This window comes from Biomphalaria glabrata, chromosome 1 (genome assembly GCF_947242115.1).
Source record: "Biomphalaria glabrata chromosome 1, xgBioGlab47.1, whole genome shotgun sequence".
Taxonomy (NCBI): domain Eukaryota; kingdom Metazoa; phylum Mollusca; class Gastropoda; family Planorbidae; genus Biomphalaria; species Biomphalaria glabrata.
The window spans coordinates 75,490,342-75,505,992 of NC_074711.1; the positions used below are offsets into that span (position 1 = coordinate 75,490,342).

At 31.6% G+C, this 15,651-nt stretch overlaps 2 protein-coding genes across 14 annotated transcripts in view; one reads left to right on the plus strand and one right to left on the minus strand.

Annotated features, from left to right (window-relative positions):
* LOC106072602 (transforming acidic coiled-coil-containing protein 1-like) overlaps positions 1–9,859 on the minus strand; it is a 33,507-nt gene extending 23,648 nt beyond the window's left edge. For 2 of the 9 annotated variants that reach the window (XM_056014664.1, XM_056014636.1), the window contains exons 1-6: positions 9,730–9,804; positions 5,413–5,869; positions 5,127–5,199; positions 4,627–4,876; positions 4,387–4,433; positions 4,230–4,284 (exon numbers count right to left, since the gene is read on the minus strand). In XM_056014664.1, coding sequence (XP_055870639.1) covers positions 4,230–4,284; positions 4,387–4,433; positions 4,627–4,876; positions 5,127–5,199; positions 5,413–5,798 — 811 coding nt within the window. In that variant the 5' untranslated portion in view covers positions 5,799–5,869; positions 9,730–9,804. Of the gene's footprint in view, positions 1–4,229; positions 4,285–4,386; positions 4,434–4,626; positions 4,877–5,126; positions 5,200–5,412; positions 5,870–9,729 lie in introns of all 9 variants that reach the window. The other 7 variants (XM_056014686.1, XM_056014680.1, XM_056014644.1 and 4 more) reach the window with 6 other exon arrangements.
* Positions 5,634–15,594, plus strand: LOC106072613 (leucine-rich repeat-containing protein 57-like). 5 transcript variants are annotated; one of them, XM_056014750.1, is made up of 5 exons: positions 5,634–5,770; positions 7,514–7,709; positions 12,540–12,820; positions 13,824–14,317; positions 15,395–15,594. In XM_056014750.1, exons 3-5 carry the CDS (start codon positions 12,550–12,552, stop codon positions 15,455–15,457), a joined length of 828 nt encoding a protein of 275 aa, XP_055870725.1. In that variant the 5' UTR covers positions 5,634–5,770; positions 7,514–7,709; positions 12,540–12,549; the 3' UTR covers positions 15,458–15,594. The 5 variants fall into 5 exon arrangements, with proteins under 5 accessions (XP_055870725.1, XP_013088470.2, XP_013088473.2 ...); XM_013233016.2 differs by lacking the exon at positions 7,514–7,709 and having other exon boundaries at positions 5,635–5,770; XM_013233019.2 differs by lacking the exons at positions 5,634–5,770; positions 7,514–7,709 and adding an exon at positions 9,841–10,031.
* Positions 15,595–15,651: the final 57 nt, after the last annotated feature.

Below are 15,651 nucleotides of genomic sequence, written 5' to 3' on the forward strand. Positions count from 1 at the left end.
GGTCCCTATTACCAACCATGCACACCGACCATGCACACCTTCATAACCTGCGGGGGGTTTGGGAGGAAAAATCTTCCTTTCTGAAGGAAACTTGTAAAACATTCAAACAAGAAAAGTCAACTGAATGAAGTACATGACATTGGGCTTACTAAAGGGATTTAATTTAATGCCTTTCTCATAAATAAATAAATAGTTAAGCATCACCTTTAGGTGACAGTGATATTTTTAAAGAAAACAAAGTTTCCCGATCAAAAGATCCATATGGCAGGCAACAGATGAAGTTAATTTTTCCCGTTTTAACATTTAATGACAGACTCGTGTTGTTACAGTTTTTCCTGTATCCAGTGAGTGGAAAAACTTAGAAAAGTTCAATTTGGAGGCTGCATCATGTAGATGTATAGTACTGATTTGAAAACCTTGCTTTTGACCTTGAAGTCACAGGGTTTATCTCTCCATTTCAGCAGGAGAAAAAAAAAATAATATCAATGCAAAGATTCTGTTTATTTCCTCCTATCAGGAGGGCAACTTATGCCATTACAGTTAAGACATTTTCCCTGCACTTCCCTGATAAGTCTCACCCAGTTAGGAGAAAGCTTATCACTCCTCTAGTCAAGGTTCTCATGCCACTCTTTGAAATGTTATTTTTGTAAGTCTTCCTTTCCTGACCAAATGTATTAATGAAATGACATAGTAAAGTTGGGAACCAATTCAAACAAGGAATAATCCAACTCATGACACTGAACTACATCTAGCAGGTCTAGAACCTTCTGCTGAAATGTGGCTGAAGTCTAGCAATAGCATATACTTCTTCAGACAGATCACCTGATATTCTTTATTGTTAATTTTCTTTTCACAATTGAAGCAATACTCCTCTTCCTTTTTCTTTTCAACCATGCCTGCATTTTGACTACATCTGTGATCACGTGATGCCCAATTTCTGCTTGTGATAAATGGGCACATTAAACTCTTCTCCACTAAAGTTTTGAATAAACATTTAATGTTTTCAGGGTTGACAAGGACAATGTCAACACCAGCATGACGGCAGAAATTGTTGTTTGATGCTCTCTATTCAGTGGAAAAAAACTCTTGTGTACCATTAGAACCTATGTTGCTCTTGTCTTCTTCTAGTGCACCATTAGAATCTATGTTGCTCTTGTCTTCTTCTTGTGTACCATTAGAATCTATGTTGCTCTTGTCTTCTTCTTGTGCACCATTAGAATCTATGTTGCTCTTGTCTTCTTCTTGTGCACCATTAGAATCTATGTTGCTCTTGTCTTCTTCTTGTGCACCATTAGAATCTATGTTGCTCTTGTTTTCTTCTTGTGCACCATTAGAATCTATGTTGCTCTTGTCTTCTTCTTGTGCACCATGAGAATCTATGTTGCTCTTGTCTTCTTCTTGTGCACCATTAGAATCTATGTTGCTCTTGTCTTCTTCTTGTGCACCATTAGAATCTATGTTGCTCTTGTCTTCTTCTTGTGCACCATTAGAATCTATGTTGCTCTTGTCTTCTTCTTGTGCACCATTAGAATCTATGTTGCTCTTGTCTTCTTCTTGTGTACTATTAGAATCTATGTTGCTCTTGTCTTCTTCTTGTGTACCATTAGAATCTATGTTGCTCTTGTCTTCTTCTTGTGCACCATTAGAATCTATGTTGCTCTTGTCTTCTTCTTGTGTACCATTAGAATCTATGTTGCTCTTGTCTTCTTCTTGTGCACCATTAGAATCTATGTTGCTCTTGTCTTCTTCTTGTGCACCATTAGAATCTATGTTGCTCTTGTCTTCTTCTTGTGTACTATTAGAATCTATGTTGCTCTTGTCTTCTTCTTGTGTACCATTAGAATCTATGTTGCTCTTGTCTTCTTCTTGTGTACCATTAGAATCTATGTTGCTCTTGTCTTCTTCTTGTGTACCATTAGAATCTATGTTGCTCTTGTCTTCTTCTTGTGTACCATTAGAATCTATGTTGCTCTTGTCTTCTTCTTGTGCACCATTAGAATCTATGTTGCTCTTGTCTTCTTCTTGTGCACCATTAGAATCTATGTTGCTCTTGTCTTCTTCTTGTGTACCATTAGAATCTATGTTGCTCTTGTCTTCTTCTTGTGTACCATTAGAATCTATGTTGCTCTTGTCTTCTTCTTGTGCACCATTAGAATCTATGTTGCTCTTGTCTTCTTCTTGTGTACCATTAGAATCTATGTTGCTCTTGTCTTCTTCTTGTGCACCATTAGAATCTATGTTGCTCTTGTCTTCTTCTTGTGTACTATTAGAATCTATGTTGCTCTTGTCTTCTTCTTGTGCACCATTAGAATCTATGTTGCTCTTGTCTTCTTGTGTACTATTAGAATCTATGTTGCTCTTGTCTTCTTCTTGTGCACCATTAGAATCTATGTTGCTCTTGTCTTCTTCTTGTGCACCATTAGAATCTATGTTGCTCTTGTCTTCTTCTTGTGCACCATTAGAATCTATGTTGCTCTTGTCTTCTTCTTGTGCACCATTAGAATCTATGTTGCTCTTGTCTTCTTCTTGTGCACCATTAGAATCTATGTTGCTCTTGTCTTCTTCTTGTGTACCATTAGAATCTATGTTGCTCTTGTCTTCTTCTTGTGCACCATTAGAATCTATGTTGCTCTTGTCTTCTTCTTGTGCACCATTAGAATCTATGTTGCTCTTGTCTTCTTCTTGTGCACCATTAGAATCTATGTTGCTCTTGTCTTCTTCTTGTGCACCATTAAAATCTATGTTGCTCTTGTCTTCTTCTTGTGCACCATTAGAATCTATGTTGCTCTTGTCTTCTTCTGTATTAATGCCCCAGTGAGCTCTTACACTTAGTTTGCTGATCATCATCAAACTCGAGGGAGGGCTTGAGAGGCTCAAATCCTCTTGCAAAAGCCCTGGACTGAAAGCTTGCTGATGATTATGAGCTTTTTAGTTGTTTTTGGAAGCGGAGGGTTTTTACATGAGCAAAGAAAACAACAACAACTAACAAACAGATAAAATGTTCATCAAATGCAACATCAGGGAATGTAGTATTTCTTTTTGAAATAGTGGACAAGTTATAGCCCTACTAAACATGTTTTGTGTGCAGTTAAACAGCTTGATATTGAACTGCACTAAACAGACTTCATGGTGCCCAAAATAACTGTACCTAGGTTAATTTTACTGTATGCAGTTACACTTGTTCACTTTTAATTGATATTTTACCCAATAACTTCTTACAGCACAAAGAACATATTTCTACCTTAATCAAAAACCTATTTAAAAACACACAATAATTAAATCTTGTTACTTAGCAATATATTAATGGCCTAGTTCAAACATGATTAACATTCAATGAGTGTAAGCTTCTTAATATCTCTACATCTAAACAAATTCACATTTTTTTTTAACATGGTGAGGTTATTAAGCATAAGGTCTAGTTTATTAAAGTAAATTACCATTGAAATAATGATTCAATGTCCAACTGGTCAAAATAAGGACTAATATTTGTACAGATTCTTCTTTATATGATCACAGTATTTTTTAGTCTGCTTATAAACATCTCAAATTTTATATTAAAATAACCAGACTTTATTTCAAACAGAAGTGAGACAACACTTAAGAACAGGAACATTGTTCCTGAACTTACATTGAAAGAAAAAGTTTGGTAATGAGTTGGGTCATGGTGGTTGAGTGCTTAGCTTATAAATAGAGGAATTTCAAGTTGGAATTCCAGTGAGGAATGAGATTTTCAACTTTAGAATGTCTGTGGGTCCAACTAATTCTATGGGGTACCTGAAATACATTGGGAAGTAAAGGTTGTTGTGCTGGCCACATGACACTCATTAACCATTGGCTATAGATACAGTTGAGCTTTACAGCATCTAATCCCATAGATCACTATGTAGAAAGGAGTACCTTCACTTTTACTTACTTTATAAAGAAAATTATTTGACTTTAGCATTGAACTAAGTTTGTTATAAGCAAAAGAAAAGCTATTCCTATTGAGCTCAATAGGTACCTGAGAATAACTTTAAAATAACCAGAACTTAAAAAATGCAAAGATTTTTCTTTAATTTTGCCTAGTAGGAGGGCAGCTAAAGTATGCCATGGATGCACTAGAGCTGGAGAGACCCTGGAATGTCCTTACACCTTTTGGTGATTTAAAACTTAGGACATCAGCTAAACAGCCAAGTGCTTTATGACTTAGATATCAATAAACACATTTAGATTTCAAAAAGTCAACATACCCGATGAAAAAGAGTCTGAGAATGAGGCTTCATCTCTTCTCTTGAAAACACTTTCCTTTTTGATAAATTAGACAATAGAATTAGAAAAGAAAAGATTTGCATCAAGTAAAATGAATCTCTAAAAAAAGTAAATAATTAAATAACCATCAGATCTTACCTCTTTTTGAAATGCTGAATTTGAAGAAGCTAGATCATTATCAAAAACTGTAAAAAGTAATTTTTTAAACACATTAATAATTTGGACTCAAATAACTAATGCTCTTATGTTGTGACTGCCCTCTTTGTCAACTTTTACACTTTTATTTATAAAATATGATAGAAACAAGAAATAATTAGAGCAAAGTTATCAATAAAACTATGTATATCAATACCTATATACTAAATCAACTCTTCATACCTTCTCCAAGGGGTGCAAACCCTTCATTTGCAAGTTCACCATCTAGATTGTCATGCTCATCAAAATGATGCTCAGTTCCCAGATTAGTCTCCTGTGTCAGATTTTTATGATATGTTGTTTCGATGTCATTAGAGAGTTCTGACTGATATTTCTTGGGTGATATTTTACTTGGCATTGGTGATGATTCCGCAAGTGGTTTATTCTCAACTTCAAAACTAGAATCAGAAACTTGGATTTCATCAGAAACTATCTGCAAGAGTTTAAACAATATTTTAAAAACATACTATATTAATGGAAAACAATCTAAGTTTTAACTTATTAAAGTATATACAGCAATGTTTATCAAACTTCGTTACATTAAATACTACTTTGATATTTTAATATAGAAAACAATGTCATACATGAAACAAAAAAGCACATTATTAATTAAAAGAATTTTTTTTAAGAAAACAAAATATGTATTTAAGAGAGATATTTTAAAGTTTTCTAGTTTAAAATACCTGTGGGGATTTTATACTTTTAGGGGGTTTCAATTTAGATTGCATCTTTGGTTTCTTAATAACTTTCTTGGGCCTATAAAGAAAAAGAAATATCGAAATATATATCCAATATTAAAAATATACAATCCTTAATAACATTTTAAGAGACGTATAATGTTTTAACATTATTAATTTTTTAAGGAGTTTAATTTAAAAAAACATTTAATATGCTATATTAAACATCTGCAAAAACGTTTTTTGGAAAAAAAAAATTAAAAAAAAAAAATATATATCTTTTAAATCTTACTTAGGTATACTTTCAGATCCACTATGTGATTCTTTTATATTTACAGATGAATCAAGATGATTGTTACCACCATCTGTGTCTTCACTTCTGCCATTTTCAGACAGGGCTACACTCCTATCCAAATCAGTTCCTAGACTGGAAAAACTTTCAGGGGCAGTGATAGGAGATCTTGGTGGAGAGTTGACTAGCTTTTTCTTAGGCTTGAATGGGTCAACATTTTCATCAATCATTAAGTTTCCTGCTCGAATGGGAGGTGATGAGCCAAGTTTAACTTTTGGAGCAAAAGGATTAACTGAATCATCAAGTGCATCAAAGTCAATATCATAGGATCCTTTCTTTTGGAGAGGAGGTGATGAAGGTACACTGTCCTTGTTTTCTTCTGACATATTTGATTTTCAATAAGTCATTATATACAAACCACAGAATCTGGTATCATAAAAATAAATATATAACAACTCTGAAAAGAGAACAATGTATTTATATTATAAAGACCAATGTGTTATATAAGACCTAGATATTTTTGTTTAGACTTAAGCTTATAAAGTTTGCTTTAGAAGAACTACATTTACACTATTGTCAAGCTGGAATTTTGAAAAGTATTTTTTCATCTGATTAAAATTTAGAGTCAATAAATCCTCTGGGCCAGTTTATATAAAAATCACTTTATTTAGATTTGATTCTTCTCATGATACTCATTATTACGATTATCAGGATGCATAATATATTCTAATATTGGTCTAACCAAGGTTAAACAGCATTTTAGTTTTATGGTCTTTGATTTGTAAAAATGTATTTAATAAGCAGTAATGTTTTGTGTGAGTTTTAAATAATTTTGTTAACAAGGGGATTCTAAGTTTATGATAACTTTTCATTTATCCTAAGACCTAGCTTCGATTTATGTATTTTGAGTATTTATTTAGTCTGTATAATAAAAAAAAGTAAAAGTTAAGTTCCCCTTCCAAATCTTGTGATCTATAGGGCATATGATGTAAAAATCCATTGTTTCTGTGGCGCACGGTTAATGAGGGTGTCATGTAACTAACACAATGACCAACAGCCTTTAATTTAATTAAAGCTGGGTGGACTAAGAGGCACCTCCTGAAATAAAAAATCCCCAGTCTTCACCAGGATTTGAACCAAGTGCTTTACCACTCAGCCACAGTGCCTCCTGTCTGTGTAATTATTAAATTATGATCTAATTCTATTTAGTCAGACTAACAGTGAGTATGAGAATAAATATAACTGCATTATTAGTATTTTACTGAATACAGTGTCTTCAGTCTACAGACTTAGATTGTCCTGGAGTAGATCCAATACGCTAGAATAGGTCTAGAATCTACTAGAAATTGTACACATAGAATCTATAGATTATAATTATAGATTCTAGATTGACTAGAGATCAGTAGATAAGACAGTGTCAGTGAGTAGTTGAGGTTCTAGATTAGATATAATATTATTATTATTATATTATCTATATATATGGATGGCTGCCTGGTCGTGCAGTTTGCACGCTGGACTGTCGTTTAGATTTATCGATGGTCCCGGGTTCAAACCCTGCCCGCTCCCATCCCCCGTCGTCCTGCGGGAGGTTTGGACTAGGAAGTAATTATCTTCAACTCTGAAGGAACATTCGAAACATGTAAAACATTTTACAAACAAACATATATAATTCTCTTCATGGCTCAACAGTTTGGACAAGAAGAAGTAAAGGAAAGATCACTCTTTCATTTCTGCAAGTCAGACTAGAGTTACCCTTTGTTACTTGAGCGTCGAAAAAAAGAGGGGGGGGGGGGGGGAGAGAACAAGTAGTATTCACCGTCACTTAATAGCAGGGCCAACTTAACGATTGTGACCAAGAAGTCATGGAAAGATCACTCTTTTATTTCTGCAAGTTGGACTAGAGTTACCCCACGTAACTTTAGCTGTGAAAAAAAAGGAGGGGGGGGGGGGAACCAGTCACTAAATAGCAGGACCGGACTTAACCATTGTGGGGCCCTATGTAAAACGGATTTCGCAGGGCCAAGTTTGGGTAGGGATACGAATAATTAGTGAAAATTAAGAGTTTGCATTTGAAAATAAATATTTATTCATTCTTTACTAGGTACAGAATTACTTTACGAGCCTTGCGTGTAGCAAAGTCATACAGTATATCATAATAATTCTGTTTCCTACATGGATCACGCTCAATAGCAAGAATTACCAAATGTTTTATCTATCTTTGAGAATTGTTGACCTCAAGTAATTTTTCATTAGTTTGAGGCTTGAGAGGCTTCTTTCGCCAGATTCCACAATTACAGGTATTGCATGCCGTTTATTTTTTTTTATCGCAAGTAGGATTGGCGTTTTCCATATTGAATGACACCCCAAAATGACAATTTTTTTGTTCTACGTATTTCAGAAGACTTTTATGAGTTTTCAAAAGATTTTAATAATTTCCAGAGATTTCCAGGACTTTTTCGTATATTTTGCAATTAAAGGAGATTTCCAGGACCTCCTGGTAAATCAGGAGGCCATAGGAAATCTTTTATAAGTTTTAAAATGGTTTAATTTAACAATTTACACCTAGAATTAATGCAGGTCCTATGAAAGTGTGGGGCCCACTGCAGTCGCGTAGGTTGCAGTGGCCTAAGTCTGGCCCTGCAAAATAGCGGTGTATGCTACGCTGTGAATCGACTAGTATATATATTTATATATATATATATATATAATTCTAGAATCTAGATTTTACTATTGTTTCTAATGATGGATTACATTACAGATCTATCAGTATCAATATCAACTAGATCTAGTACTAGATCTAACTCTAGAAGCTCTATATAATCATGATCAACTTGATTCATAATAATGATAAATAAAATCTAGATTAATTATTAATAGATCTATTAATTTAAATATGATTTTGATATGATATAATATGAATATAAATATAATGATCATCATAATAATCATATGACTAATATGAGACATAATTTATAATATGTCTCATATTTTACATGATATCATTATTAATTGTTATGAATATGATTATGATATGAATACTATTTCAATAATATGAATATCAATATGATCACACTATGAATATGATTAAAATTAATGATTATATAATTTATTTATTAATGCTAATAAGCCTAATAAGGGGTCTAATAGTATAGACTATAGATAGTCTATAGAGTATAGAGTTATAAATATATGTCTATATGTATAGTCAGTATTATTGGTAAAACTTTCCATCGAAGGACCCTTTTGAAGAATTTTACGCAAGTGGCAGCACCGCGCTGTCTATCGCTAAGGTAATCAGGTCACAAGGTCACTACCGGCTAGACGGTGCCGGTAGTATCATGTAATTGTTTGTGATAGATCTAATATGGCATTGTATCTTTAGATATTATTATTTTTTAAACTTTTGCTTTGCTTATTAGGCCTATTATCCTGATGATTCAATCGGAGAGTCATACTCTTTAAAAAAAAAACGAGGGCAGAAAAAATGTATATATTTAAAATAAACAAAACACGATTAGATTTATTATTATTTTTTTAGCAAAGAGAAGTATAATTAATTAATAATATATTTTAAAAATCTAAATCTATATTACATAGATCTAAGATTTACTAAAAGAGGAGAGGGAGAGAGAGAGGGACAGTGACCGGGCGCGCTCTGCTAGTAGAGCGCGCGCGCAGGTGAGGTTACGTCAGTACGTCATCATACGTGCGGATAGACAGCTGCCAAATAATTGACCTGAAAAACTAGGGGCCTTCGATGGAAAGTTATACCGTATTATTATATTATTTATTATTATACTATTTTTTTAATGAGTATAGTCATATAGTCAATATAGACTATAGACGATAGTCAGTATAGACTATAAGTTTAAAGTATAACAGTATAACTATTACTAGATCTATAACTATATATATTCTATATATAATATATTATAACTAGCTATAGATCTAATTGTATAATCATCTAAACTAATGTCATTAATCATTCATTAATGTCTAACAGTAACAGTACTAACAGTCTATATATTATATTAGTTAGTATTACTGATTACTGTATAAGACTAAGTGTATTAACTACCGCTCTATTATTATTATTTGCCACTCATCCACTGTACAGTAAGTGAGTAACTCAGTGAGTAAGACCAGTGAGTAAGAGTAAGTACTAAGTCTAAAGTTAAGTAAGTACTACTAAGACTAAGTAAATAAAGTTTATAAAGTAACACACACAATTGACACACTGACACAGAATTCTAAAATTCTAGAAAATTAATATAATAATTTGGGGGGTTGGGGAACGTCATCATTAGAATGATTTACAATTTAATTAATTTAATATTACTGTTTATTGTTAGATCTATAAAATCTAGATCTATCTAAATCTAGTTTTAGATTAGATTTAGATTGTTTCTCTATGAACTCTTCAATAACACAAATGAGTCAATTTACCCGGAAATGAAATTTGTTTCTAACATTAAAATTAGATCTAGATCTATGAATAGTCAAACGTACACAAAATTAAATTTATTTAGCTATATTTACAATTAATGTTAGTTTCTAACCTTGCTAGTTTTTAAAATATTTGTGACAATAGATTCAGTTGACAACAGACAGCGTACCTTGTAACCTGTTGAAAATATAGATCTAGATTCTAGATTAAAATTTTGTATTACTGTATTGTTTTACAAATATAAATTTAAGATAATTCTTAGCTTCCTATCTTATAAATTACCGAAGATTATTACGTCCTACGCGTCATGCACCTAGTCATTGATTATATATAATATAAATATAATATATTTAGAGTAATTTAGACCTAAATTTAATAAGAAATGAAAGGCCTCACGGGTGACGATGCCCTCACCTCAACTTAAACGAAACTTAGAATCTAAGAATGACGTCTTACGACTACAATTTTACTTTTAACAGGTAGATTTAGATCTAGAAGTCTAGATCTAAATTCTTTTAACAGCACAGTGTCAGTGCCTTAATTGATAAGATAATCATTTATTATTTATCAATTAAAGATAGATCTAGAATCCTAGAATTCTAGGTCTAGTTAGCTGCTAGTTACAGATCTAGTCTAGGTCTAGATCTATAATTTTTTATAATCTATAGATAATCATAATAAATATATTAGTAATTATAATTTATATATATAGTATACTATTAATATTAAAATACTGTCTATTTTCTTCTATAGTATAGTTACTATAGTCAGTATAGTATCAATTATAGTCCAGTTATATTTCTAGACTAGAATAGATCTACCTAGAATGATCTAGATCTAGTTACAATCTAATCTAATACTGTAATAGTACTACTACTATAGTATAACATACTAAGATACTACTTATATATTACAGATGTTTATTTAAAAAAAAGACTAGTTCCTAGGTCTTATCTTATAAAATACGTAGAGTAAAGTGCGAAGTTCGAGCAGCCCCAATTTGTCAAGAGGTTCGAACAGTTCACTTTTTATTGCTAAAACTTTTTTATTTGAATGTTTACCAAATTACTACTATATTGCTACTGCGCATGCACCTTTTTTCTTTACTTCCGACATACTATTTCCTTTTTTCCTTGTAAAGGCTAAGTTCATGGTGAGGTCAAACTCAGGAGGTGTGGAATTATTCTTTTTTACTACCCGGTAGTGAAGGAAATGGGTAATGGGCTTTAGGCTATTTTTAAGTCTGATTGCTCATCAGCTTAAAGAGACTATTTGAAGTTGTGGAGGGTGGGAAATGGTGCAATGGATGGTGTTCTTGCGCTGGAGTAAAAAGAAAATGACTTTATAGTGAAAATTAAATATTAAAACATGTTTTTAGATATATTTTCTTTGATCTGTTCGAACCTTCCTTCAACCTGATCGAGCTTACTAACTGGGGAAAAATCTGCTTGAGGAAAAGTACGCTTGGCGATACTTACCCTACACCTCTTTGACTTCGTATTTAATTTTAACTAAGCCTAGTGATACATTAAATCCAATCTATTTTTATAGAAAAAAGGACGAGGAATTCAGAGATACCATCAGTTTTTTCATAGGTCAGACCGTTACGGTGCTATAAAAATCCAAACTTGAAAATTGCTGCCAGCGGGCTTAATGTGCTCGAACTTCGCACTTTACTCTATATAATATTACTTCAAAAAAAAGAAGATGATTACATCTTATGCATGTTCCTAGGTCAATCTAGATTCTAGTGACCATCTAGTCATGCATGTTAATGAATGACTTAAATTCTGTCAATTCATTGGTTTTCCTCGCTGACTCAGGCAACCAATTCCATGCTCTAATAGCACTAGGGAAGAAGGAGCATTTGTACACATTTGTCCTAGCATATGCATTAAGGAATGTGCCTTTATGTGTGTCTTTCTGAGTATTTTATTAGGTTTTATTAGGTTTTGTTTTTGAATTTGAAGATTATGGTTCAGTGTTTTATGTATAATTGCTACTTTACTTTTAAGTCTTCTATGCTGAAGGCTTTCTAAATTTAGTGACTTTTACTTAAGTAACTATCTTAATACAATGTACTGCATATCTAAACTAGATTTATTACTATTACTAATAGTCTACTACTAGTAGGCCTATCTATTAGTAATTCAGTATCTCAATAAAATAATAATTGATAAATAATGTCAATATTGTTAAATTGATAGTGATACTAGATTCTAGATATGTCATCTCTACTGTCTCTAGTTAGATATGTATGATTGTATCATATTCTAGACTACTATTTTAGTATTATAGAAAATCTAGACATCTAGTCTATACATTAGGCTAGATGAGTAGAATAATCAACTTAAGTACTTTATTATTTATTTATCTATGTCTAGAATCTATCAAGTATCAAATATCATTCATATTTATAGTCAATATATATCAATTACTCTGGTATATTTAAAAAAATTCATTTTTAACTGTTTTTGTTTTAACAATTACTTTATCAGTCTACACTCTATTTAGTTTATTTATTAGATATTTAGATATATATATTTTTTTTAGTTTTTCAAAATGTCATTGTGAATTCCATTGTTCTGAATATAATTTGATCAAAACACAATATATTTTGACTACATCTAGAAAAATTATAACATAAATATTAACTTTTTCTCCTTTAAAAATATTTCAGGTTTTAAAAAATGCTAGAAACCACTGCAGACGTGAACAAGCCAATGGAATTATGGGAACTAGAAAAGTTTTTGAATAATATTGTTAAAGAAAACATCGAAGTTATTAATTTAAGCCATAGGGGATTAACAATTGTAACAGGACAGCTGGAACGAGCCAAAAAGGCTCACACTCTGTTATTAAACCACAATCAACTTTTGATGCCACCTAGTGAACTATGTCAGTTACCATATTTAACAGAGCTTGTATTAGACAACAATATGCTGACAATGTTACCATCTGGTATGTACACTATGTTGTAATTATTTATATATTATGCTGACAAACAAAAAGTTGACATATTCATGTGATGTTTTGAAAGTTTATGGCATGATGTGAAACTCATCAGTAACTTTGGCCAGTGGTTAACAAAAGAGTGTGATGTGGTTAGCACAATGATCAACAACTATTACATTGTCCACAAAAAGATGAGAGCTGGCTAAAAACTTAACTAAAAATTCAGAATTCAAGTCCTTTTAGAGATCAAGATTTCTGGGGGGTTCTGTGTTGACCCTGCTCTAATAATTACCTTTGTTTTGGAGAATAAAAACGGTTGGCTGTTATGCAGTCCAAGTAACACACTTTTAAACTTTTAGCCATTGAAAGCTGTGTAACATTTACTTAACATGTTCTCAGAACCATAATTATTTTCCTCGTATTTGTCGTTTTGCTCATTTGTATTTCGCTATCCTGTTATGATTAAACTTCAATAACTTTTTTGTTTGTTATCAGAAAATGTTAAATTTGGTATTAAATTGTAGAACGCATGCTCTTTTTACACAACACAAATTAAAGTTTATAAATCGAAAAATAAATTTAGTTTAATGGAGGTCAAATCAACGTTAACATTGTCAATTAGGAGAGAAATAGTTAAAGCAATTGGGAACTTAAATTTCACACACTTGCTTCTAAATGAACTCCTATATACCATCTACTCTCATTAGTGTAGAAGGAATTTTTACTAATTACTAAGATATATTGTGAAAATAACAGTAACTCTGCATAACTTAGAATGAATCATCCCTTGTGTTCAACTTTCTACATAATTAAAATGTGACAGCGTAAATATATTTTAATCTAATTTGTTACCAGAATACTTAAGGCAAAATGATCGGCAAAATAAAAGAACTTATTTATCATAAATATAGATATTTAAAAACTGATTTTCTGATATTGTATATTTTTGTCTGATATCAACATAATAATTTTTCATTTTAAATAATAATTGATTTTTATTTCATTTTAGGGGTAGGAAACTTATCCAAACTCCGTATTCTGTCAGCGTCTCACAATCCATTAGTGGCATTGCCTGATGATTTGGCCAATCTTTCTTCTTTACAGTGTCTGTGGCTAATCAACTGCCAACTTGCAAGTGTTCCCCCTTCATTAGGGCAGATCAAAAACTTAAAGAAATTAGGACTCAGAAACAACAAACTATGTGACCTTCCTGACGAGCTTTGCAATCTTCATAAACTGACATGGTTGAATTTGGATGAAAATTGTTTAAAGGAGCTCCCTCCAGTGGTGTCTGGTTGGCAGGAGCTACTCTATCTGAGCTTAAATGACAATTGCTTTAAAGAAGTACCTGTTGTGTTACAAAGTGTTCCCAGTCTTGTTTCATTACAGTTAAGAAAAAATTACATCACAAGCCTTTCTGATGACACTATAGTGGCCTTATCATTTTTAACAGTATTAGATATTAGAGAGAATGGATTTCATATAAGGCCTGCACATTGGAAGGTATTTTGTTAAAATAATTATAAAACTACATTTGTCTAATTGCATTTTAATATTTTTACAAAGCTTGTCAAATCACTCTGTCAGATTGGAGTCTATTTCTTTCCCCACTTCCCACACTAAGTTGATACTTTGCACAATTATTCATTGTTGACAACACATGAATCAATAAAAATATTGACCAATTAGTTAATTTTTCGCAATTAATTAATATTGTTTGGAAATATAGAAATGTACTAAGCTAAGGGGAGATAAGTCTTGTTTTGATAAATAGGTTTTTTGCTAAAAGTTTTAAACTAGGGACTTTTATTTAAGACTATAAAAACTTCTATTTTTATAACTAATTTTATAGCTCAATGCCTTCCATCACGGGAGCTTCAGAGCCCATATTGAAATTTAGACTTGAGAAACTTATGAAAAAAACAGCTTTTCAAAATAGAGCACAGAAACCTCCAAGATACCCCTCACCCTCCCAACTGGACCACAAATGTAATTAGATCATAGTTCACTGAGCTTTCTATAAGAATGAAACTTTCGCTAAACAAAAACAATTATAAAAATATTTCCAATAGCTCAAATTTATTATTGTTAGTGTCAGTCTATTAAAAATTAGTTGCAAGATGAATTCAAAATAACTGATTATTTCACTCATTATAAGCTTTGTTCTTTAAAAATTTTTTTTACTTGTTTGATAGATTGTAATCGTATACATTTCTCCATATGGAAGTGAAATTATTCTTCATAAATTAATGCATAAATAACTAATAGTAATAATTTAAAACATTCATTAAGTCAGATTAGAACTATAGAACTTTGTGATACAATTTTGGAAATGCACTATACATTTGTATTAGTATTCTTTTAGTAAAAATACATATGGACTTAACTACAAATTTACAGATGTATCCAAAAATAAATGCTGCAGTAAACATATGATTTAAAAAAAAAACATTTTTCAGAAAAACAACTAAATTCTCTTAATAATCATCAAATTAAATTGAAAATTAAAAATGCCTTTTACTTTATTTGTTTCATTTGTAAACTAAATCAATTCAAACATTTTGTTTATTTCTTTGGCAGGGCCTAGATTTTATTGTTACTAATTCTTCTCATGAGGAGGAAAAATTTGAAAGCCACTTATAGAATCAAGGACTGAATCTCTACATCTACCATTAATGTACTTAGCAAATATTTTTATTTTCATGCCATCTTGTGTGCCTTTGTTTTATTGTGCAATATGTACATATGAGTGTGTTATTGAAGACATCTACACAAGTAAAGTGCTTTGTTCTTGAATTTTTTTCCTTAATATATACATATCTTAAAATCTGATCCTT

Excerpts from the sequence above, each read along its gene's own strand:
- LOC106072613 (XM_056014750.1), top strand. The coding sequence starts at position 12,550 with ATGCTAGAAACCACTGCAGACGTGAACAAGCCAATGGAATTATGGGAA. Across the intron at positions 12,821-13,823 it reads GCTGACAATGTTACCATCTG|GGGTAGGAAACTTATCCAAA; the intron begins GTATGTACACTA and ends ATTTCATTTTAG. Across the intron at positions 14,318-15,394 it reads TAAGGCCTGCACATTGGAAG|GGCCTAGATTTTATTGTTAC; the intron begins GTATTTTGTTAA and ends TTTCTTTGGCAG.